The sequence below is a fragment of the Wasmannia auropunctata genome, unplaced genomic scaffold (assembly GCF_000956235.1).
Source record: "Wasmannia auropunctata unplaced genomic scaffold, wasmannia.A_1.0 LD336101.1, whole genome shotgun sequence".
NCBI lineage: Eukaryota > Metazoa > Arthropoda > Insecta > Hymenoptera > Formicidae > Wasmannia > Wasmannia auropunctata.
The window spans coordinates 1,870,828-1,897,294 of record NW_012026789.1 but is presented as its reverse complement, the minus strand read 5'-3'; the positions used below and the strand labels follow the sequence as shown (position 1 = coordinate 1,897,294).

The following is a 26,467-nucleotide window of genomic DNA, read 5'->3' as shown; positions in this document are numbered from 1 at the left end:
AACATAAATATAAAATATAAAATATATATAATATAAATGATTTTATTGTTTACGTACTTCATGTCGTATCATCGAGCGTGGAATGCCACGCACCGCGGCGAAGAACTCGAGGTGCTCGCGCGGCGTCAGCAGATCGAAGAGGATGTCGTGCTGCGGACAGACCCCGGTCATGCCGCGTATTGCCCACATATCGTTGGAATCGCGCACATCGTAACCGAATATGAGAGCGGTGCCGGATGTGGGTGCGGTCAGGCCCGTGAGGATGTTGAAGAGGGTGGTCTTGCCGGCGCCGTTGTGGCCGAGGATGGCGGTGATCTGACCCTCGTAGATGGTCAGATTGATGCCGTTCACCGCCTTGATCTCCGGACGCCTGCACTTGTGGAATGACTTGTAGAGGTCGGCTATCCTGATCGCTTCGCGGCCCTTCATCTCGCGCACCACCGGCTCCACGTCGCGATTCGCCTCCTCGCCCGGGATGAACGAGTTCGACTCGCCGTTGGACGACGGCACCTGCAAATATTTCTATGAAAACGAACGACACCGTGACACTCCTATAACTCGTCACCAACTTGCCCTTTATTATTAGAAGGAGAAAAGAGTGACTCGGCTACCTTCGAGAAAATCTTTTAGTTTAGAATAACTTCCACATGTTTTTCAAATCTCTTTTTTACTACTTAGAAATATTTTAAATAATCCATCATCAATTAGACATCTCTGAGATAATACATCCGGTAACTTTATAAAATTTAAAAAAATATATATATATATTAATCTAACATACATATGTGTATAATATATTTTAAGAGATTTATAGTTCTATTTATATTTTTGTTACATATACTTAAGAACTCACCCTTTGAACCTTCTTTTGACACCAAAATCCAGGTAAGAAGCAAAACCAAGGTGGCCTCTTTGTTCCATGCTCACCTAGAAATTGATTTTCACATTAGGTTTTATCCAGAAATGCATCTTGACGCGCAAATAAATTGTACCCAAGAATAACTTGAATGTAAGATTATTTTCGTAACTGTATCTTCAAACAAAACACGAATATTTCTGTGCTATAACAATACTGCATTGCGATAAATCGCAAAAAAGTTAAAAAGAGAAACATACTTGGTATCACGGAGTCGAGATAATAGGCCAGATAGCCGTACAGAAAGATGTCCAGAGTCATCATGACGATACTGCCGCCGAAAGGTATCCCTGGACCAGACCAGAGATTGTCAAAATTCACTCCCTCTCCTTGTAGATCCAACACCAGAGCCTAGGCAACACACACATACATATACACATACAGTGTCAAGTTTTTTAAAATACATGACAAGACAAATACCAAATATAACAGCCAGATAATGTAGATGTAAAATGTGTATTTAAGTATATATAACATGCAGTTACATATCTACATTTGCCAGAGATGTACATGAGAAAAATCCACATTATCTTACAATTAGTTAAAAAACGCTTGCAAGTCTCTCCTTGTTAAACCATCAATAAGTAAAGTATTTCGCTAATAATACAAAATGAATTGTATTTAATTTATTATTTAAAAAATTACATATTTTATGATTTTTTTGAAAAAAATTCAATAAATTATTGTCAGTTATTTTTTGGAAAATTATGTAAAAGATTAAAGGGATAGTCATCAAAATGCTTTGAAATTTACCTTATCCATCGCCAAGGCGAATGCGGTTGGGCTGATCAGAGAAACCAACCAGTATGTGACTGAGCTGGAATCACTCACGAACACTTGGATGAAGTACATCAAGCTCAGTGTTGTCACAGCGAAGTTTCCCAAGACTCCAGCCGTCTGAAACAGATAAAAAAATAATTTTATTGCTCGTATTATACAAACTTTCTTGATTGAGGAAATAATAGACAAATAATTTCTATTGATTTATCTTTGCTAATTCAATAATAATTATACACACAATTGTAAAAATTGTCACGAAAGTTGCATTTCGGACAAAAATTAAATCCTTTAGGCATAAGAAAAGTTTAAAAGAAATATACGAAGAAAAATCCCGTCAAGAATTACTTACGCGCGACTTGTCGAAGAACGGCGTGATCATAAAAGCGAACATAATCACGGAGAAGCTGTATAGAGCCATCAAAAGAAATATCGGCAGGAAATGCGTGTGTTGAAACATTTGCAGGGTGAAGAGCAACACCACCCCGACGGCAGAGAGCAAAAAGACGAAGATGCTGTAGATGATGAACCAAGACAACCTACGAATGGAAGGAAAGAAATACGTGACGCTGGATGCGAATATTGAAAAAACTTTTGCTGAATTAGCTCTTCTCAGAGTCATATATTTGAAGTCGATATTCGACAGAATTATTTAGCAGTTTACAATCTTACCAAAACACGGAATCACTTAAGCCCATCATCTTCATTCCCTCTTTAATCTTATTTTCCTTCTCGCCGACTATTAAGATCAGAAGATAAGTGACGAATTGCGAGAGCGCCAAGACCATGTATAGTGGAATAACAACTCTGAAGGCCAACATCCAGTCTAAATAAATAATATAATCGTTAACACACTTAAAACGGCACAAATCGCAGAAATAAGTGGAATCTAAAGTTTCTGCTTACCAGCGGTGTACGCTTCTTTGGGAAACAATATGAGTTTAATATCCGGTATTGTCACGTCGGGATTTCCAACTGGATTTACATACTGCAAAAAGTTAACATCAGGATCAATTTAATTGCCAGAGTTAGACTTCCATTCGTACTAAGCAAAAGACGTGACCCATAAATAAAATTGGTGGATATTTTTGTAATATTTACTATTTAAAAAAAGCTTTTTTCGAAAAAGGAAGAGAACTCACTTTTATCTTCGTAATGTCTGTTATCATCTGCAGGGCCAAGAAGCCGGAATGCAAGTAATTATTAACGGGACAGGAGTCCCCGGTCTTTATTGATAAAATGTCGCCCATCCAATGACCGGTCTTATTCATTCGACAACTGATCGGAGCAGAATACAATTCGGTTGGCGATGGCGGCAAGATGTACGAAGGATTTGTTCTAATTTCATATCTGAGAAATACAAAAAAGGTTCCAGATATTATTAGGTTGGTCAGAATAGCAAACACTGAGACTAAGTCTCTCTCGAGAACTAAACCAAAATAAAAAAAGAGAAAAAATTGTGATTAATAGTCATATAATATTTATTGTTGTATACTTGATTTCAAAAATTAGTTTGCCAACATTTATACGCATATAATGGACTTAAATGTTAATCATAACAATAGCGATTTTTAGCTTTAAATAGGCGATAATATATTAAAATAGTCATACATATATAAATTAATTGAAAAGTCAAATATAATTAATTAAAATCTATTACATCAATGATTACAAACTTAAGTTATTATTGTTTTTATGTTTTTAAAATATAACTCAAAAAAAACATTCTGCTTGTAAAATTAATTTGCGATATCATACGTGATGCTCGTAATAAAATCTTTGATATCTTTATTTCTAAAAATAATTAATACAAAAAATATTGGTACAAAAAATATTTAATCCAAACGTAACGTATAAAAATGTTCCTATGTAAAATTTTTTTATGAATCTCTACGCGTATCTTTCCTCGACAGAAATCGCACACGCTCTTATTCTAAATTTAATTGGTGTGATGATTAAAACAATTAAAAATTATCTTACATAAGACGCTGTGATATCGGCTGGGAATCCTCGAAGATAATTGCTAGAGGTATGCTGTAAGGATCTCTCCAGTACGCTGCTTGCAGTTCAGCCTTCGTGTCGAACACCACGAAGTTTAAGGGAAGCTTACCGGGATAATCCCACATAGAGAGCCAGAGTTCATTCATAGATTTTATGAAGCTCTAGAAAATACATCGTTAATTTTATATCACGCAAAATCTCGCAGTATCCGACAAAGAGACCATCTCTTAAAGCAGACAAAAAATCCATCTCTTTATGCTGAGAAAAAATTACATATAATAAGATTGTAAAAAATATATGTGGCAAAAATAAATGTGCATCATGAAATGCTTTGATAAATTCAAAGTTGATTATTTCTAGACAAAATATCATGTCGTAATTCGGGTTCTATATTTTTATTGAAAAACATGATAAATTTTTTATGAACGCCTTAACTTTTGCAGATCTAAATTCAGAAAAGGGAAGCTTTTATTTAACCAGGCAAACCAATTCAATGAAAAATGTTTTTAACAAAAAATAAAATGGAACAATATAATATTTCTAATCATATTTCGCATATATACGAGAGAGACATTTGGAAACACTGGAATTTAGATTTTATATTTTTATTCAAAAACATCATAAATTTTAGAACGCCTTAACTTTTGCAGAATTAGATTCAGAAAAAGGAAACTTTTATTTAACCAGACAAATCATTTAAATGAAAAGTGTTTTTAACAAAAAAATCAAATACAATACAATATTTTTAATCATATTTCACATATATACGAGACACATATTTAAAAACACTTGAAAAATATTTGTATTTTATTCGCGTAGAGTTGCATATAATTTTCAGAGATCAGTACTTACGAGGGTTTCCGTGGAATTGGGCACCACGGCGATCGTATTGTTTTTGTAGCCATTGAATAATTCGAATATATCTCCTTCGTGCCTCTGCGTCATCATCGCGGGAAAGTTTGGGTTGGGTATCATGACCTTCACCACGATCAAAGCCCCGAGAATATAGAGGGGTAGAACGACCTCCTGCGGGTAATCAAATGTGCTGTTGATTTCAGATCAGATAAATATACTCGTAGCATTAGAAGTCAATTCTCTATTCGTAATGTCGCTCATAATAATAACTGAGTGTCTTTTAGTAAAAGGAACCAAACGGTTTCAAAGAAATAAACTTCTATAAGCTTCTGAAGAAATAAATAAAAGAAATAAATATAAAAAATTAATAATTATACATAGTAACTAGTTTATTTATTATATATATTTTTTGTGTGTTTGTGTGTGTGTGTGTGTGTGTAGCTCGATATTATTAATCTATTATCATATATACTTTTTTGCATTTTTCTACTATCTTTTTCTACTTTATACTGTTCTCTCTTTATTAATTAATTAAAAAAATATATAAAAATATATATACCAATTTTTATATTTTTAAAATTAATTAGAAACGAGAAAGATAAGAAAAAGGAATTAAAAAGAATTTTTCATTTAAAAAGTTTTGTACACAAATATAGCCCATTTCATTGCATAGTTTATATTGAATAAGTAAAATACTACGTCTCGTGGTCATTGCAATTAATATTCGCAGTGCATAAAAAAGCTGTGGTTACCCTTCGTTTTACATTGCGTCCATAAAAACATAATACGTAAATTCTGTATGGTAAGAAATCCCTCGTGTACATGCGTGTCTCGTAATTACTCTGTGTTCCATACGCGCACCTGCTACTCTGTTTCACTATTCGCAACGCGATACTAAACAATATTCTGAATCGTTTTTGACATTGCGTGTTTTTCCTCTTTTTCAAATTGGCAACTTCATTTCAAGAATTTTTCTTCAAGTTTTTTTTCAGAGATAATAAAAAAGCTTTACATCGGTAATTTGAGAAATCCGAGAATGCTTTGTGATAGCTTATTAATAATTGTAACATAAAATTGTCCTATAATTATTTCCAGAATTTTTGTCATTTGCGAATTTTAGAATTAATTTATAAATTATTTCAGTTGTAATTTTTCTTTCTTAATGATATTAAGATATGAATAATTTTTGTTTTATAATTAATTAAAAATAATAGACTCCATTATACTTAACAACGTTTATACAAAAATTAAATTAGGCTCGAATAATTTTAGTTGCTGATTGCACATCAACATTGTTTTTTTACTTTAGGCGATGCTTAAAACTGTCTTTCTCTCTCTCTCTCTCTCTCTCTCTCTCTTAAAATTTTAAAGAAAGATTTTTAAGTCTCGCTTAAAGTCAAAATAACGGTGCGAGCAGATCTTAGTCACAATTATCTTTTTCAAATAAATTTTACTTCAATGAAATAAATCTTAATCTTGTGTACACTCAATTGTCATGACATTTGATATTAAAAATAATTAAATATAGATTATACAAAAAGCTGACAAGCTAAATCTTTCTTAAGAAAAAGTTGAAAAGAACTTCGAGAAAATTTGAAAATAATTATCGTGGATGAACAAAGAGACAATAATTATGAGACACTCTGTGCATTGTTTGGGGATATTGATAGCTTCGAAAGTTCCGTCGTCATGGCGATCAACAAAGAACTGACGTATACACTTCGCGATAATTGCTAGAATCGCTAGAACGTCGAAAGGTAAAAACCACAGAGATCTTTCTGACATTGTCACGAGCGAGTCGTAATATGTAGTGCAAAAATTTATATCATTTCAACGTCTGCACCAATACAACGATTACGTAACCCAGATTGCGATGTAAAACGTCATATAATATTTGGATACCAGTGAATAGGGTCCTTATATTTCTTCTTCGTAGGAAATAATCGTGAACAGAATAGTATAAACATACAAATGGTAATTGCTTCCATCTGTGACTTAATGCACCATTCACTTGCACATCACGTCTTTTAACTTTTATCTGCTATAAGAAACGGATATTACGTAAGAGAGATATTGAGATAAGAAACAGAGGATAAAAAACTATGTTATAGAATAAAAAAGCAAGAATAAATTCGAATTACATGATAATTCAAAGGAAAGTGTACATGAAAAAAATATAATATAACATATTAAAACAATAATTATTGTGTTTATACAAACATAAAATATATTTTGATTATATATAACTTTTATGTAATATAACTCTCGTTTTCTGACAATGCTGTAAATACTTTGAATATATATAGTTGTATATAATATATATATCTATAAAACGCTGCTAACGATATTATTATATTTCTTGCCTGTGATTACTCTTTACGATTTCTCTGATTCTTCTGTCGCTCTTTTTAATATGAAAATATCGACAGCTTACAAAAATAAATTGAGGTCAACAGAAATACATGTTGCAACTAAATCTCCTATTTTGGAAAAAGCCGATCAATTTGTAAATAAATTTGAATTTGCAAAAGACGGAGAGCAAAAATTCCGAGACGATAGTGACGTCGTTCTGCGTGGACATTGTCACCGAGGATTCCTTCTACGAGAATCTGACCCTCGGCGTGGTCAAGATCCTCGAGAGCTCGCCGTGCGTGAGAAATGTGCGGATCGAGAGGCGAAACGGCTGCGAATCCGGTGCGATCACCAGCTGGGAGCAACGCCATTGCTGCGCGCTTCCCGAGGACATTCGGAATTTCTACGTCTCCATCGATGGTTTCCTGCTACAATGGAATCTCGATATAGCAGGTAACCTCGATGACTATTTTAATTTTGCATTTCCGATTTAACGTATTTTCCCGTAATTTTTCTTTCGCTCTCCCATCGCTCCCTTCAATTGTATTTTCTCCATTGCAATATCCATATACATATACTTATATGTTCCATAAATTTATTATGTTATTTATTATCATATGTAATTAATATCCACATTACTATCCATATCCATTATAATTATTTATATTTTTATATTTAATTATTAAATATAAAATTAATATCTAATATTTAATTATTAAAATTTTTTGTAGTATTATTAATAATATTGTTTATTCCATATCCATTTTATAAATTTTTATTATTATATTATAAATTAATAGATATTTATTATTTCAATCCGTCAATATATTCTAAGTTATAATTTTATTTATTCAAATTGATTTATAATTTTGTAATTATTAACAATTATTATAATGTGCCAAATCGAAAGATTATATAAGCAATGTAAATATGAAAATTGGTCTTTTTTGGTAATTAACAATCGCAATCGGGATTTAGGGTTTATCTGAAAACTTCAAAAGATATACATTTTAAATATTGAATTTCATGTTGTGATATTATGATAGATAGAAATCGCTAACACCTAATCACTGAAACCATTATTTGCTGATTTCTCAAAAAGCTTGCATGTCACGGACTCTTTTGCCGCGGCGTTTGCTATCAACAATCCTAAATCTACCAAAGAATCTTTCATTCGGCAAAACAAACAAGCACATTGAAATATCTAGTATAGTCACGATTCAGGTATTCGAATGAGAGATGACAATCTAGGCGACACAGCTCGCCGAAAAGATATCACGCGCGCGCGCGTGCGTTATCATCGAAAAATAGCTTTTAATAATGATATCTTATATTTTTTCCAGTTTCTTGCGGTTCCCGTAGAAGACTGACGGCTTCAGGCCCGGATGACTTTAATTCATACTAATTCGAAGATTCTATGTTGATGCAGGTGAGGAGTTCTCAATAGGTCGTATGGAAGTCGGCGGTCTATCGTCTCTGAAGAGATACGTCGGCAAGGATCGGCAGGCAGGATCATCGACGCAGGATCCGTCGGGCAGCCAAGCGGGAAACGTCACCGCGGAGCCGCAGGACATCATGTTCTCCGGGGATTCGCGCGACTGCAGACTCTTCGAGATCGGCCAGTGCTTTCCGGGACCCGAGAACGGCCGGATCTACTTGGCGTATCGTTCTAAGCAGGAACAGGACTCGCCCAACATTTGGCTCCATCGAGGCAGCGGCTGGTACCATCTGGCTGACAATTTCACCGCGTACTTCCGCATGATGCTGGTCCATTTGGGCCTGCCGCTGTGGCAGTGCTGCGTCGCCGGATTGCCTCTGCCAACCTGGGTCGAGCAGGCGTACTTTCTGGTTGGACCCCATCTGCTGCCGTCCACCGTCGAGCCCACCGAGACTGTGTCAGCTTCATTGTGGAACAACGGGCCCATCAATGTTCTTGATCCGGCTATCTTCAAAGCCAAGGACAGCAAGCAGAGGAACGCTCGCAAAAAGTGAGCTTACAATGATGATATTTGATATTTCTGATAGACGCAGAGTTCCGCTCGAGATCAAGCTGATAATAAAATAAATTTTGTGATTTTTTTGGGGGGGTCTTTGTAGATGCCCGGCAGATCTTACCGCAACATAATAGAATGTTCTTCCCCTAATATACTTTGTCACTGATTGATTGTGAATATAGATAAAAATGTGTAATGAATATGTGAATATGAGTACATATCAAATAATGAGATAAAAGGATTCTATCTCGTTATGTATTTTGATTTACAATATAATAAATATCAAGCAATCTAGATATAGTAAATTATAAATATTAAAATGTAAATTGAGAAGATCGATGCTTATATTTGAGAATTAAAATAAAAGAGCATTTCTAAATAATTTATTAAATCTATAAATGTGAGGAAAAATGTGATATACATACTAAATGTATCCTGATTTCTCGAAAAATATGAATATTAAATTTAAAATTTTAAAATTCAATAGTTATGTAAAAATTGAGACAAGTCCATATCCTCGCCTCTGAATAATTTATCAATTTGTGGGTCACATATGTGGAATATGTATTTATAACGAGTGTCCTAGATATGACCAAAACTATTAAAGTTCAAATTATGAAAAGTAGTTGTACCTAAAAATTAATATCAGACTATATTTATATATATAATAAATTAGATTAAAATTTAATATGCTTAAAGCAGATTTCAGATTGAAATAAATATGAAAGATTTGTAAAAAAATCATATTTATATATTAAAGTTATATAATATTTGAGAAAATTATGCTTGAAATATCGAATTACTAATGGTTTTTAAACATTTCATTAATTTACTAAGTTTAATTATATATATATATGTGTATATAAGTATACACATAATGTAATATTTTAATTTCCAACTGTATTTAATTTAAATTTCCGAATATATTTTTATCAAATGATTATAATTTTCTCTTCTTATGATACATTTAATTTTTAATTATAATGATTAGTTCTGTAACGTCTTCATATGCACAGCAACAGTGATGTAAAAAAGAGCACGAAGAATTCAACACAACAGTGTGAGAAGCGGTTTCCCTTCCTCGTCGCTAACCCTTGGCCCAGTTGGCACCGCGGTTACGCAAAAACGTCCGATTGGCAACGTAGTTGGCGAACGCAGTCTGCGACAAGACGCAGTCGTGCCGTCGCCGTTCTCGCAAAGCGTCCGCGTCAATCTTTTCTTTTTCGCTGTTTTACTTTCGTCGTACTCTTAATGCAGTTCTACGGATTACCTAATGAATGTGAAGTTAGCTATTCTGGGCGGAAATTCAACGGGAGCTCCGGAGCTCCAACTGCGATGTTACATAACTCTTATACTAGATTGTTGAAATAATATAGTTTTCCACATCGTGTGTATTGTTCATCAAACTTAATCAAAAAGAAAAGAAAAAACTTAAAATAGCTTATTTCTTAAGCTAAGATTTTGAAACGTTCAAAACTCAAAGAATCGTAAAATAAGATCGAACGTGAAGGTAGAAGCTTCGTATCATTAAAAAATCTTTATATATATGTCAGTTATTTTTAATATCATATGAATTCCTACAGACTCATTTAGTTAGACTAAACTAAAAAGTTTCCCGTTGTACAGTTATGGACACATCAGTTGCGACACTTTCTTTCAAGTTTCAAAACGCACTAATATTTTGCAAATGCGGACCACGATTGGTGTTATACTGTCTCTAGACTAAAGATAGTACATATATAAGATAGACTAAAGATCGTGGTTCACATTTTTGAAAATATTAGTTATCTATAAAATAGATATTATGTATATTAAATATATATTAGAAACCTAGTAAAAAAAAGTGTCGCAACCGATGTGTCCACGACTGTACAATTTTCCCAACAAACAGTCGCGATGTTTAACCGCTCCTTTCATGAATGAACTGTAGAAAATAATATAAGTTGATTCGATATCAATGTATTTCTCACAGCTGGACGACGAACTTTAAGTTCATCACTTCAAGCTAATTAATTTCAAAAAGTAACTATTGCCTTCCAAAGAAGATCTTCGAGAATGATTTTGGCAACTCATTTCTGCGTGATGGCTGTATGTATGGTATAACCATTTGGCACGTATTTCTCGAGACAGGTGTCGATTTTTAATTTAACCACATTTCTATGATTATCAAATAAATGAAAATCACATCGAGTGACTATAAGAGTGTTCGGCTTTCTATTTTAAAGTTGAATTCCGAAAATAATCGGTCGCGGCCTTTATGCAAGAGATACCGAGCGCCAATTGTACGATGGAAAATTTTAATTGCATCAGTAGATGCATCAAAATTAGATTAGGACATACCATAAACGTCTTCCGCGTGTCGCGTTTCTTCAGCAGGAGATTCCTCACGAGCATCGCCCGCAGTTGGGAAAAGTAGAGCGCGCACGAATTCATCCTGCGAGATGCATTCACCTTCTCGTTCTCTGCAATAGAAATATCAACAAACTAAACGGCGACGAAATTTCAACGTTTAATGAATATAAAAGGAATAGAAGCTCAAATTTTGTTGCATTATTTTAGCAATTCATTTCGATCCGATTTTATGTAATTTGATGAGTTTGATTTTAAAGCACAGAATGTCTGAAAAAGTTACTATATCTGCTAAAAAAAAATGGATAAAAATAGACAAAGATTGAACATTCTTGCATAAATAAAATTTTAAGTGGACTCTTTTATTTTTCGAATTAAAATTTAATGTCAAGCCTAATCATGAATTTTACCATATCAAATCAAACAATGTAGGTGACATACTCTCTCTTATTAATACGACATAATATTGCACGCGAAGTATTTATTGAATATTATATGTGTATGTTACAATCACATAGTTCTCCATTATTACTACGCAACAAAATTTTGAGCTTAAATATAATAACTGATCTTAATAAAGATAACTATAATATAACATAACGATAATATGTATAATCTGGTTTCACAGATATTTTCCACAAATTTCTATTAAATCCATTAATTTCCATTAGAAGCTCGTTGAAAAATTAATGCATCTATAACGAGCAAATTGAAACACATTTATTATTATTCATGTTCGCGCGTGTGAATAAACTGTAAATACAAATGACAGTTGAAAATAAAAAGTCACGATATATATATAATCTGTTGCTTATGACGGAACTTGCCATTTAATTAATGTTTCCATGAAGGCGCAGAATATCTCGCCCTTTCTCGCTCTAATGACTAACGCGCGGAAAATGACGAAGAGAAGAAGCTAAACTCGGATGTAGGCGTCTAACTGCAGAACAGTCGCGCTCTTCCCGATTAATTAGCTGAATTTGTTTGCACAACTGCGCGACACGTCCCCTTCCCTGCTCTCACGTCCTCTCTATCCGCTCTCTTCGTTCGTTTGCTCTACAGTAAATTCGCGCGGTAACAATATAGTTGTGCTAACCGTTCGATATTTACGTTAATTAATTGTTCTCGAGAAACTGCAGTCACATTTGAAGGATCAATCAGATTATGTAAAATAATCTCTTATATAGAATTTATTCTTAAGTGTCCAGAGTGTGATATTTAACCTCGATACACGAATTTGAAGGTGTTTGCGTGTGAATGTATAAACAGCTATTTTACATTACATATAAAATGTACTATTTTCTTGTTTGAACATCAACGTTTGTTCTTCTTTATATAGCTTTTTTCAATTTTTTTCAATATATTTATAACTTATATTTATTTGCGCGACTTAACATGTAAAAATTTAATTTTGCTAATGGCAAGTTTGTGCATTAGTAGATAGAAAAAATTATTAGAGAGAAATTATAGATTATAGATTTATTACTATTTTTTTCAAACGACTAATTTTCTTTTTGTATCTAGAGTCGTTTCAAATATAAACATGAATCCAAGAATCCAGCTTAGAAAGAGATTTACAGATACCCATACATTAAACATAACATGTATATGTATATATAATATATGAATATGTGTATGTGTTTAATATTTCAATTTAATGATATTATTTTAACACACAAATTACATCTGACTAAGCGCTAAGCATTGCACAATTTTGTCGCCCTTCAAGATTTTCTTTTCCTTTTTCTTATAATTCTTTTTATTACTCCATTAAATTAATTAAAAACCACAGAAGAATATATAGCGTGGTGTAAAACAGATGAATCTATCCATTTAATCAATCAGTGAATCATAAATCGGATCGATCTATCCGACCAATCAGCAAAATGTTAATATAATTATAATTTTTATTGATACTAAAATAAAAGTATTATATATAAATTAAAGTTTTTTCTTAAATTATGAAAGTGTTTCTATTAACTACACCTTTATGTACAAAATAACGCAATAAATTATAAATATACAATTGCACATATTGCAAATTGTAATTTTTTATAGATTGCAATTATGTTTTCTTTATATCAACTGACTCATTTCATTATTTTATTTAATAATATAATAAATTATACTGCAATTATACAACATCTTAGAAGAATATAATTGTTACGAAACAAAAGATTTAGATTTAAATGTCCGTTTTTTGTATCAATACGTTTAAGTAATTTATCTGGGGATCAGATTGATTTGTGCAAAAACCAAAATTACTGATTATGGTATTATTTAATTTTTAAAATTGCAAGTGTTTCTTTACGAACAGCTTTATAATTTTTAATATTAATTCAAATATTTAGATTCCAGATTAATTAATATAAATTGGTAGATCAATTTATATCATTGATCTTGGTAGATCAAGATTTAGATAATTGGTCAAAGACTTGGAAACAATGAATATTCCAATTTGATTACCTTTCGGGTAAAAAGGAAAGAGATCTTGATTGAATTGAAACCTGACCCTTTTAATTTAAACTCATTATTTTCTCTTTTGAAAATATAAAAATTTGTTTCTACAATACTTCGCTAAATAAGACTTTCAAAGCTATCGACACACTCTTCGACAGCGACAGTCAATTTAAATTTATTTAATTTTTGAAGAAGAGTATAAAGATTAATTTAATTAAGATCAGAATTCAAGTTTCAATGAGATCCAAGTAAAATTTACTTTTAATAATCAAATCTCTCTCACAATTGACAAGTTACAATTACCATAGTTGAAAATCTGGATAGCAATGCTGTTAATTAGCGCAGAACTGTGTTAAATTTCTGGTTGAAAGGGATGATTGATTTCCTGACAAGAATGAACTGTGACTCAAAACTGTGACTGAACTGTGACTGTACTGTAATTGAACTGTGACACGAAGAATGCTGAACTTTCTATGACTCCACAAGTGCTCGTCGAATACTGATTTTTATACAAGTGACAAGAACTCCCGCGCCAGTTTCTCACCATTTCCTAATCTTTTGCTAATTAGAAGGGAAAAGATTCTTATCCACGCGAAATCAATTCTAAAACACTTTGTTTATGGTAACGTTCTGTGTCATCGCTTCTGTGCCGTCTAAATTATCAGTTATATCTTTGTAACTCCTGTTTCAAACCGTTAAATAAATCTCGACGGCTCCTTTTTAATGGTCAATCAAATGGCATGATCCTCCCGCGTGAGGTTACGACTTCTTTTTAAAGAGTGTCGTCTTAAAAAATGGAGGGGGAAAGTTCTTCCTCATATGCAACTTAATCTGACTTAATCTACAATTAATATTACTATCTTGAGCCCAGCCTGTCTCCGCCATTATCGCTCAAGCGAATTATTACTTCCTCTCAAGTTTCTAAGTTCACTATGTCTAGACTTTTGATTATTGATTGAAAGAAATTCCATTCGTTTATATAAACCTGTCTATATAAATAGGTCGAAAGAAAAGTTTACTCGTGTGACATATATAACCATTTTACACTAGAAGAAGAGAATTATTCTTCTTAGATTCATAAATTATTTAAAAAGATTTCAATTTCTGAGGGAAGCACGCGGTTATAAAAGAGCAGATTTTCTGAAGTATCTGCCCTTGGGGAGGAAGAAAAAGAAAGAGCTCCTTCTCTTCATAAATTTGTACGCGTTTAAATAAAATCCGCAAATACAGAGAACAATGTATATCTCTCTCTTCTGTATTAATCTCTCATAAATCTCACTGACGATTACGGCAATCGCACAGGCTACAAGATCAGTACGGACCTGTTCGTCGCTTTTGTTTGACATTTTCATTTTTTCAAAGTTTCTATCACAGATTTCGTCAGAAAATACATTTTTTTGAGATATGCTCGTATCGTTATCACTCTATAAACAATAAGTCATCAACAGAACTAGTCGAACCAGGTTTTTATAACATCTAGATCTTTTTTACAAATAGATCCAAGTATCGTGCAGCGAAAGCTTTTACTCATTTAAACTTTCTTCTTTTGAGAGCCAATATTAAAAATTTTTTAAAATTTATTTTAAAAAAACAGACAATATCACAAATATAACATTGAATCAAATGATGTCATGACGTCAATTTTTACACTATTTGTAACTTATAAGTGACAAATAAATTAATAACGTCTTTATGATATCATTATGACTTCGTGTGTTCTGAATATAAATACGAAGATACTCACGTTAATCCTTGAAGTGCGCCTGCGTCCAAGAGAATGACTCTAGTCTGCCGTACCCTCTATTTGACAATGATTGCTGGCATTGCTGCTGGCGGTGATGCCGGTGGCGGTGCCGTTGCTGTTCCCGGTACTGTCGTCGCTGTTACGTTGCTGGACGCTGCCTCCGTTAACGACGCCAATCGATTCACGCTGCTGGAACGTTGCCTTACCACGTGACATGACGGCGGCATCGCAACAACGGACGGTGATGTGCTTGGAACCGCGTTCACAACCGTTGTCGTTGCTCCTCGCCATACTTGGCGCCGCAAACAACTGTAAAAGGGAGGCAAAGGCATTACTCTTTCAATCCTACCATTTTGTTCGCGCCTATTTCATTTTCCTCATTTTCATTTTTTAAGAAGATAATATAAATAAAATTATTAACTTTAATATTTCTAATCCTAAAACATAACAAAAAAATCACTTCACAATCTTGTAATAATTCTTTTATTCAATATTATCATTTTCAATCAGTTTTTTTTTATTTTAATTCCTAAATAATTTTTAAGAAAATCTTAAACTCTCTAATTTATTAAAACACTTGATGTTTAAGCTATTTTTCTACTGTATTAGTATTTATACACTTTTAAAAAAACCCACGTATTCTATGGAGTTAAAATTTGTGACTATCAATATCTTTAAATAGCCATTTGTACGTAATGAAAGAAATCAGATATGTCTTATTGAAATCATAACATAGCCAACTATGAATTTAATAAAACTTAAACAAATTTAGATTTTAATAAAGCACACATCTAGAGAATAAATAATTCTGATAGTTTCCAGCCAAAAAACTGTAGACGAGAAAACCACTCACAAATAATTCCTTTGATATAATTCGTAAAATATTCAACGTACAAAATGCTTTCTATCAAAAAAATTTTACTTTATAAAACTATCTTTAATTTGCTAAACTGATTTATCAAAAATATCAAAACGTTAGAATGTTGAACTGTCTCAGAAGAGCAAACAATGGAAATAAAAAAAAAACGAATTTACCGATTTTTATTACTGTGTGTATAATCAGGGTACAATATAGCAAACGATGAAGCAATCCAACAGCGTAATTTAATATATTGTAAATTAACACGTCAAAAGAAAGAGAGAAAGAGAGAGAGAGAGAGAGAGAGAAGAGGGAGACCTACCACCGATCACAACCAGGTCAAACTTCTCTGCGGTCGATGAACGTAATTTAGGAACGTGCCTAGACGAAAACCAAAGGAATAAGCCTTCAGCAGTCTGAAGTTCTCCCTCTTGATTTTCCCACGTTGTCCCATCCGATCATGTCCGCAAGAAGATCATCGCTTAGCTACGAAACGTCGTTTTACCTGCGGAATAAAAAAAATTGCCCGATAATTGCACGAACTTTTTCAATGGTTTACGTCATTGTATAAAACGTTTAAACATTGACAGGCACAGAGATTAATTCGCCGTTCAATATAATTTGTTTGACTGTAATATGTATTATGTAACAGAGATCTCTGTTATATTAGAAAAATCGTTTATTTATTATATACATAGAGATTCTTAATTATAACTACGCACGTTGCTGTTCCAAATATGAAAGATCGATAAATAAAGCATAATAAAATGATTCCATTGATGTTCAGAAATTCATAAAAAAACAATATTCTTGCTCGTTATGTCATTAGTACCAAAATTATCAAAATAAATATTTTCCAAAATGAATTTTCTATAATATACAAATTCTCGGTGCATAATTCATATTTATAATTTTTTATATAACATTAATTCGAGATTAAATTATTCTGATCAATTTTTTGTTACAAAATACTATTTTAATTAGTAACTTCTATTAATAAACTGCTTTGTAACAGATTAAATAAAGTTTGCAAATATATATAATTTAACATAACATATGTAAAATAATATAATTTTAAAATAAATATATTCCTCTTTTTGTAGACACGATTCAATACATTTAAGCGGTTTTTATGTAACGTAATTGCTTTATGTTTAATATAACGCGTAATAAAATTGTCCTAATATAAAATTGTTACTGATGCAATCTTATTGCATGTTTTAGCATTATTCAATGTAACATTATTCAATGTAACATTATTACACCTAATCCAATGTCACATTTGTTATGTATATAGATCCTTAATTCCTTGCTCATCATGCAGTTCTAAATATGGAAGATCGATAACATTATATGAAGTGGTTTCACGTGTTCGTGACACGAAGTAATGTCCTTATTCATTGACGCAATAAAAATTTGTCCAGATTGATATAACCTATACTATCTTTGCTATGTACCTATCAAAAGGATTATCCATCTGTAATTCTAATTATTATTAATCGTCTTATAGCGAATTCGATTGGACGCATTAGTGCGCACTAAGTGCTAACATTAATGACGTTATACACTGTTCTAATCACTGTCCTCAATGCGAAATATCTCGAATAATGAAATACCCAATACTTAACCCAAATATCCAATATTTTACCAAATAAAACAATAAAATACTACTAAGAATTTTGCAGTATAATTTCTATATATTTATATATTAAACACACATCGTTATACGTATTCAATTCTTATAAATCAACATACATTTAAAATGCTGAATTTTCTCACAAAGAGATTTAAATTCGTAAAAGTTAAATGTCTCGTATATTTATTTTATACGCTATTTTTATCGTAAAATAATTTAACATTGAATATTTACTAAAAAGAAATAAAATCTTCGTCTTTCTACCGAGTTTGGCGTGCACCTCTCTCTCGGCTCTATATAACTAATAAATAATAAATCTGAAAGAGGGAAACGCAGTGCACGGACACGCGGGGTCGTCACCCCACGACACGAGGGTTACTGCGGTAAAGACTACAGACAGGATGTCGCCACTGCGATCGCAATTGAAAGGGTGTACAACAGGGGTCCTGTGACGTTCGATTACGTTATATACTTTTCTTTAAAAACGGAGAGTTTTTCGCGAGCATGTAAAACCATTATACGTTAAAATAAAGTACGATTATCGCGATAGATTCATTAAAATAAGCATCACAATTAAGAATGTGATGAATTTAATTAAATTGAGCGTATACATGTGTATACATTTAATTAAACATAAGCTACACTTAAACATTTAATCATAAAATTATCCTTTTACTTTTATGGCGGTAAATTATAACGCGCTGGACTTAATTGCGTCCGCTATTACTTTTATTTTTCATTTATACGTGTGTATTATGTAATATATTTACAATTAGCTATAATTATAGTTAATTATAGTTTAGTTATAAATATAAAATTAAGTCTATTTGCACTCCCTCGAAGTTATCCTTTTCAAAGTTATTCCGAATTTTGTAGATGTCTTTTATCGAATAAAATTTGCACAACATTTTACATCGTTACATCTTCAACAAGTAATAACCTTATGTAAAAGGGATATTAATATATACGCGAAATACAGACATTCTGTAATATGCGTACTAATAATTTCTCATCCAAATTTCATTTTTTCATTCATTTCCGGGCGATCATGGCGGACACGAAGTACCGTGTAGAGAAGAAGTAGAGAAAATTAAACACATATTCCATTTGCAACCATCGCTTCACTGAGAGAAAAAAATAATACCAGATAACTAGAAAATGGATGAAAAATAGTATTTCAACTACGTTTTATAAAATTATAGTAAAAAAATGAATAAGTTGTATAAATTAAGAAAATTAGTAATGTTAATCATTTGTAGGAAATATGATAAGATCGAAAATACAAGAAAATAATAGTGTAAAATAGTTTTATTAACGGAAATATATATTCCTGTTAATAAAATAACGGAAAAATATATTATTAATTCAAAAAATATGTCATATTGTATAATTATGATATAATAACTGATTTCAGAAAAAAAATGTTTGTCTCGAAGTCGGAAGAACATAATTGTCATGCCAATTGTATATGTAAAATCTGTACAATTAACTTATTACAATTATTTCGCCATTTCAATGTTATTGAATAATTACGTGCAACTAATTAAATAATATTAACACCAGACAGCACATTTGTCGCTGTAACTGCATTCTAACAGTTCTCAGTAACTTACTTATTGTTCCCATGATTCCCCTTTATAAAACTAGTTGAGAGGTACTTAAATTTTAGAGTTGTCATATTGTAGTTGTCGAAGCTATTTTGTTTTCTCTGAGTGTACGTTATTCCTGAAGCGAGCGGACGAGAAATTCCCATTCATAAAGGAAACCATGAGAGAGAGAAAGAGAGAGAGAAAGGGAAAGAACGGCAAGGGAGAGAGCGACTGAAGTGGGTTCTACTGCGATTTTCGCGTTACGATCGATCGCGTTCCGCAGAATTTCTGCCGACGACAGGAGCTGCTTATCTCGCTTTGATCCCGCGTTTTAATCCTTTCCACGAATGTCCGCCATCGTCATCGAGTCTTCTCCTCCATGGTATACTACTCTACCCCGTTATGTACCTGCGCCCGTGCCCTTCTACCGGCTCTTTTGACATCAAATGCTTCGGCATTTAATGCATCCCACCGCGTTTGAAGAGCGCTGCTTAGCCGTCGATTCGTCTAGACAACGACTCTCGTCCTTGACAGATCAAAAAGAATATCGGTGGAGATGATGACGTTGGCTCCGCCGTCACGCCACGCGACCTCGGAGAACGGATCGTTTAATCGCACCCTTGAGCTCCTTAATCTCCCTTACGTCGATACCTAACGAGCTTGCCTTGTGTACCTAATAGTTTCGGCATCGAGTGTTAATTTATTTCAATAGAGGAGAAATCTGTCTTTTAATACCCATATATTATGAAATTTTACTATTTGAGAATTTTTAAATAAAGCAGTTTCGAAAGCTAATTTTTATCTTGCGCTGATATTGCTTCTCATATATTTTCTTCCTCATATATTAATTGTTTTTTATGTTTATACTTTAATCTAAATGTTAAATAAGTCATATATTATTTAATATATTGCTCCTTTAACACGTTTCTTCATAAATTGCTTCATGCATTTTAATATAAATTATATAAATAGACAGTAAAAAAATCTCGTGAATAAATAAATTTTAATTTTATTCTTCGTTAAATCTCAATGTGTATTTGTAATTTTCTTTATAAATATTCTTTAAGGATGACTAAAAATATTACATCAAACCACGAAATAATGTCTTTTACTAGCTGAAATCAAATTCGATCTAGTTTTTTGCTTAATTTGTTAAAACTTCGCGATAAAACTCGATTATTAAATAACAACAATCCACTTTTTTTGCAATAAATTAAAAATAAAGTAAAAAGAACGTGCAATTTCAATCTATATATAAGCGTGGCAATAAAATAATTGCCTCCTTTATTTCTTACATTAAAGGTGATATGTCAATATTAAATTTAGTTCAAATGTAATATTCAAATTGATGCGCACATGACAGTAATTCGCAAAAATTACTTCGCTTGGAAAATATTAGATACATATAATTTTTAGATCAATATGACTCATCCACTCCGACCAATCTGTCTCTGATCAACGTAAATGACATAAGCAAACATGCTCACAATTACGAGAACAATACACGATAAGTCCCAACATTAAGATTTCAAGACTCTATAGATGTCATTTCTAATTAAGTAATTAAGTTTAAATGTAACTTTTACAAAACTCATTTACGTAGTACAAATACATTACATCACAAACATTATGATTACATAGTAATGGTTTTGAAAACGCAATGATGTTGCATTTTTCAAAAAATAATGACATAAAAAATATTATATTTCTTCACGAAATAATTATACACAAAAAATTAAAATATACTAAATTAAAATATTTTATCAGTTTTACTATATTAACGTTATTAGAGTTATTAAAGACAATGCTGTTATAAAGCACAAAATATCACGGTCAATCATCTTCGAGTATGTACCTACATCGTATTAAGAAAAAAAAACTGGTATCTAGATATTGTAAATGATTCAGAAATGTCAAAAGATATGCAAATAGATTATTAAATACGATATATAGCATGACACGCGTAACAGCGCGCCATGATATTCACATCCCACAGATACTATCTATTATACGTATACTCTTATCCGAAATGACGAATGGTTATTGTACACTTCGCTGGCAAGCAGGCGACCTGATTTCAGCCGGCAACTTGTGGGGAAACTCAACCAAATCCGTTTTCCCGCTTGTCCGCCCAAGTTGGAGAACATGGCGAGTTTCGATTCGCCCCGAATATCCCACTCGAAGATCATTCGTTCACGTGTATCACCCATTATCTGCCATCACTTCATTTGGCCTGCGTTATATGGAGGATCCTGTCAAAGACTCCCCGGACGCTTATCGACATGTCGCGGGACCGCGGGACGCTCACTCGTGGCATCGGATTACTCCAAGACGATTCTTGAGTTTGTCTTGGCTCAAGAATCGTTCAAGATGAACTGAGAAAGCACAGAGAGAAGAAAGTCACATTAACTTGTACTCTCGTGCCGATAAATGTCAAACCAATCGACACGATTTGACAAACAAACGCGAAGAAGATTGAAAGAGATAGTCCTGCTACTTTAAGCGATATGCGGAAAAGTTCCATGATAATGAAAGAAATACCAGGAAAAGAAATCAATCAATATATGTTTTATATATATACATCCTTATTTGTTATGTCACTTATCGATCGCGATATTTACTCGTACAGAAGGTTAAATTGATATGCAGAGGGTAGAAGGAAGATAAGAAGGAAGGAATTCATCATTTAAGTAGTGTCAAGTCCTTTATCGAGAATAGAATGGCTTATCATTGATAACAGTATATACACAATGACTCAAACTTTTAAATACTTCGCGGTTTAAACAGTTTCAAATACGCGGCTCACGATCCCTTAATTCTGCTGTTCATTGATCTCGTTTTGTACACGATACGTTATTACGTTCTGTTTGTTCTGGTATGACGGCGGTATTCTTTACAGAGAAATAACAGTGAAAAGTAAAGAAAGAGAGAGACAGAGAGAGGAGGATAAACTATATGAGTACAACCACCAGTCGGGGTCTATCGACCGGCGAGGATCAGAAAGCGGAAAAGGGTCAGAGGCGTGTAGGAGAAAGGACGGCGGCGAGGAGTTTCGTACGGCACGTACCCAAATACGACGGATAGTAGATATATACCGATGCGCGATCGATTTTTTCCGACCTCGTGATCGCGGTTCGTTAGGCCCGATTCACAGCGGATGCCTCGCGATGAATAACGAGAAACAAGAAGAAAGGAGAACGAAGGATGAGAAAAACAAAAATAGAGAATGAGAAGAGCGGCGTGGTTTTCATGAAAATCTCCAATAGTTCGGAACGTTTTATATAATGCTTCGTACGTTACGTTAATAGCTGACTAAAAAAGAAAATTTAGATATGTACTAACAAGCATAATAAAAGAAAATATATACTTGCGCAAAAAAATACAAACGCAAAAACTGCACATATAAAATTATATTCACACATATTATCATATATTTATAACGTTATCTATTAGACTTGCCGATTAATCAATCATTAAAATAAAAATAAAATATTAAAGAAAAACACAGAGAATTATACACACTTGCACATAAAACTGGTCAATTACCAATGCATTATTTAATTTAATTTGTAATGCCTGTATGGACGACAAAAATCATTTATTAATATAATATAATTATTGAATATTTCACAAAGTATTATCTGTTTTTTATCAGTCAAACGTGCTTTATTTATTTCCTTTATTATTTTTAAATGTTGTTTCCTTTAAATATCACGACACGTTTTGCAACATATTTTATAATATAATAAATTTTATATAAAATTTGTTACTCACTAAATGAAGAATTTATCCTCTCTAATTCTCCAAGAAAATTGCTTTTATTTACTTTCCACGTTACTGCGGACATCCGGATACATCGTACAATGACATGAACATTTACAATAATACAATCCAATGACATAAAAAGTTTCTAATTCTTAATGAATGATCAGCGTTATATTCATGCGGAATAAACATTATAGAGATTAAAATAATCTCTCTACAGTTTTAACATCTTTGAATCTTAAGAATTCAAAGAAAGATTATATCCAAAGGATATTAAGATCAAGGCAATGATAATTACGTTGAGCGGACTTGAAATCGGACTAAGAAGTTAAGTTGACGTACGTGCGGCGAGGACTATTTTTGTTCGCGAACGAAAGCGACATTCCTGCTACGTTTCCGCGAGACTCAATGATTACTCAGTCGTTCCTCAGAATGGTGCAACAACCGAGATATGTGCGCACGAAAGATGAGTCGACAAGATATTCCCGTGTCAGTCGCTTCTTTCAACTCATTGCCGTTTAATAGTTTTGTTTCACAGAAAGTGAATTTGATTCTCAAGGCCGAATTTTCTTTTGTAATTATGTGTTATACGTATTGCACATATTGTTCCGTTTCAATGAATTGTGAGCAATTAAATGAGAAAAATGAGAGATGAGGATCCAAATTTATTTACTTAAATAATATAGACTTTAATATAAATATAATATAGACTTAATTAAACTCGTTTGGAGAAATGAACTCTTCGTGGAAGTGACTCACTTCTAAGAGTGACCTATATGTTTGAGTTATGCGTAAATTTCAATATAGTGATACAAGATAAGGTAAGTAATAAAAATAAATAAAAGATTATCAAGAAATGCGAAATAAAGATTAGTGGAATACCGGCCAGTGCATTAGTGTTTTCCACTCTAAAATCTTCCAATATATTTACAATTTCTCAGAATTATCATTCTATTAAGTATACAAAAGCTTGAAGGAAGTTTCATATTAGGGAACTTTACATAATTTGCATCATTTATGTGTGTCCGAGTTCTGTATGACAGTTAACGAGTTTATCCTTGTTTGCTTTTGTCAATGATATCATCAAGCAGGTGTATCGAAGATCTCAAATAAATTCTTGAAGAACCCTCTTCCAGTTAATTTCGAGTAACCATATGGGCACTGCTATCAACGCCACTCTTTCGAATAGATAAGGCTTCTGGCATCATCTGAATGATGAATCCTTCCTTCTCAAGCAGTATCAATTTAGCGCTACGTATGAGTAAGCATAGCAATCGATAAGAGACAGATAAGAACTAAAAAAGTTCAAGTGTCGCGATCACCATTTTTAGATCGGACATTTTTGCATTTTTAATACTGATGTCATCTTTACTTACAAAAAACTGCAGCACTAATTTAAATCCTCATTATTCATATCATCATAATTCATATCACAGCTCAAAGAAAAAGATCGAAATCGCAGAACAAAACAATTTATTTATTTTTTCTCATCATTGTTATCAAATATATAATTCGAGTTGCCTTTCTCATTCTTTCTCTCATATAATTAATTACGTTTTGTGTCTTTTTAAAATAAACTCTTAATTATAATTTTTAAAAGGTAAATCTTTTTGAGAGCGAACGTAGCGTGGCAGATAGCGCTTGGTTAATTGCTATGCTAGAGGCTTCGATCCCAGGCAGAATCAAAATTTACATACGCTCGTTTCTCCTCTCCTGGCGAGCCAACGAGAATATTTTTGCTCAAAAACCTCTCGGAAAAATTTACTGTTCGGAACCGGCGTTAAAAATGTAGGTCCCATATGACGGTGTATAATCTGCGTGCGCACCACAGTCATATGTGAGAAAATCGAACAACGTCAGAAGACAAAATATCGATCGATATATATGTATATAAATCTTTTTACAATTTTAATTACTTTTGATAAAATAACAATTTTTTTAAAATCAAATCATCATAAATCAATTTACTTAATAGTTCATTCTTTTTTTTTTTTAGAAAATATCATTTATATCCTTTAACTTTTACATTTGCGCCACCTTTTCGATTTGCTTCTTTCTTAATTTAATATTTAATGAAAGTCTGTACAAAGGACTTTTTCTTTACGTGAATCGATGTCATACTCGGATCTCTTATTATATTACTTTCACACTGATAAGATTGTAAATGCACATATATAAAAATTCACCGCGTACTGCCGTGAAAGAAACATAAAGAAGCTCAATGTAATTTCACGGAAAAAATGATTTTGCCGGAAGATCTAAAAATTTTGCTACATACGGATTTGAAAATAATTTTGATTGTCCAACAAAATTATTTTCAGATCAATATTCAGCAAAATTTTTAGATCTTCCGGCAAAATCATTTTTTGATCCCGACAATCGTTTATTCCGTGTTGAGACAATCCCGTTGGGAAACAGATCAATTTAGGATCGGGTTATAATGACACTTGGGCGTCTATTCGATATGAAATTATCCTGAATAAATTTCTATCAAATCTAATGAATAAAATAATGCAACTCTACATAACACCAATAATTGTATTAATTCGTAATCATCAAGAAAACTTAAGTCAAATATGATAACTTAGAAGCGTTAGAAATTATTAAGATTCGGGAAGGCCGACTTATTACGTTTACTTTAACGATTACAGCCATTAATCTTCAATTTCGGTAATTTCTCTGCTATGAAATGTATCTGCGATGTCCGACTTCAGTTTACCGCAAGTAGTTCGCGAGGCGCGGTTAATGGAGTAAGCCGAAGTGATTGTAGCGCAATAGTGGATGGCGCGTGCATTATAACTACTTGCACCCGCCCTCTTGAGGAATACAATTTCAATTCGGGACGCTTGATGCTGACTCTCCACCGGAGAGAGCCGAAGCGTCAACGAGGCATGCGGCGTTTCTCGTCAAGAATTACACACCCCGCAGTAATCACTGCGACAATAAGTCCAACGTCACCCCGCGCGACTTATTCGCCCTCCCCCGTCCGCGGGAGAGCGAGATCGGACAGCCGGAAGTCGCCGGTCTCCCATTCCGGAACAGGAGCGGAATCATCTCGAAATGATGCACGAGCGATCCCCTTTCTCAACCCGTCCCGATCGGGTTCACCCTACTCACGAGCCGCTCTCAACGCTCGACCCGTTCTCGAAGTCACCCCCGAACTCACCCCC

General features: G+C 33.0%; 2 protein-coding genes across 3 annotated transcripts in view; one reads left to right on the top strand and one right to left on the bottom strand.

Moving 5' to 3' along the window:
* LOC105458584 (ATP-binding cassette sub-family A member 5-like) overlaps window positions 1–15,535 on the bottom strand; it is a 27,099-nt gene extending 11,564 nt beyond the window's left edge. Inside the window, exons 1-12 of the mRNA XM_011704023.1 lie at window positions 15,449–15,535; window positions 11,236–11,357; window positions 4,547–4,720; window positions 3,674–3,855; window positions 2,836–3,043; window positions 2,600–2,681; window positions 2,366–2,519; window positions 2,046–2,232; window positions 1,670–1,813; window positions 1,117–1,267; window positions 854–927; window positions 58–510 (exon numbers count right to left, since the gene is read on the bottom strand). Of these exons, the coding sequence (XP_011702325.1) occupies window positions 58–510; window positions 854–927; window positions 1,117–1,267; window positions 1,670–1,813; window positions 2,046–2,232; window positions 2,366–2,519; window positions 2,600–2,681; window positions 2,836–3,043; window positions 3,674–3,855; window positions 4,547–4,720; window positions 11,236–11,328 (1,902 nt within the window). The 5' untranslated portion in view covers window positions 11,329–11,357; window positions 15,449–15,535. The remainder of the gene's footprint in view (window positions 1–57; window positions 511–853; window positions 928–1,116; window positions 1,268–1,669; window positions 1,814–2,045; window positions 2,233–2,365; window positions 2,520–2,599; window positions 2,682–2,835; window positions 3,044–3,673; window positions 3,856–4,546; window positions 4,721–11,235; window positions 11,358–15,448) is intronic.
* Window positions 5,722–10,562, top strand: LOC105458573 (tubulin polyglutamylase complex subunit 2). Of its 2 annotated transcripts, none has more exons than XM_011704009.1 (4): window positions 5,722–6,523; window positions 7,081–7,354; window positions 8,331–8,889; window positions 8,999–9,379. In XM_011704009.1, the coding sequence occupies exons 1-4, from the start codon at window positions 6,521–6,523 to the stop codon at window positions 9,024–9,026; spliced, it is 864 nt and encodes a 287-aa protein (XP_011702311.1). In that variant the 5' UTR covers window positions 5,722–6,520; the 3' UTR covers window positions 9,027–9,379. The 2 variants fall into 2 exon arrangements, with proteins under 2 accessions (XP_011702311.1, XP_011702302.1); XM_011704000.1 differs by lacking the exon at window positions 8,999–9,379 and adding an exon at window positions 9,912–10,562 and having other exon boundaries at window positions 5,770–6,523.
* Window positions 15,536–26,467: the final 10,932 nt, after the last annotated feature.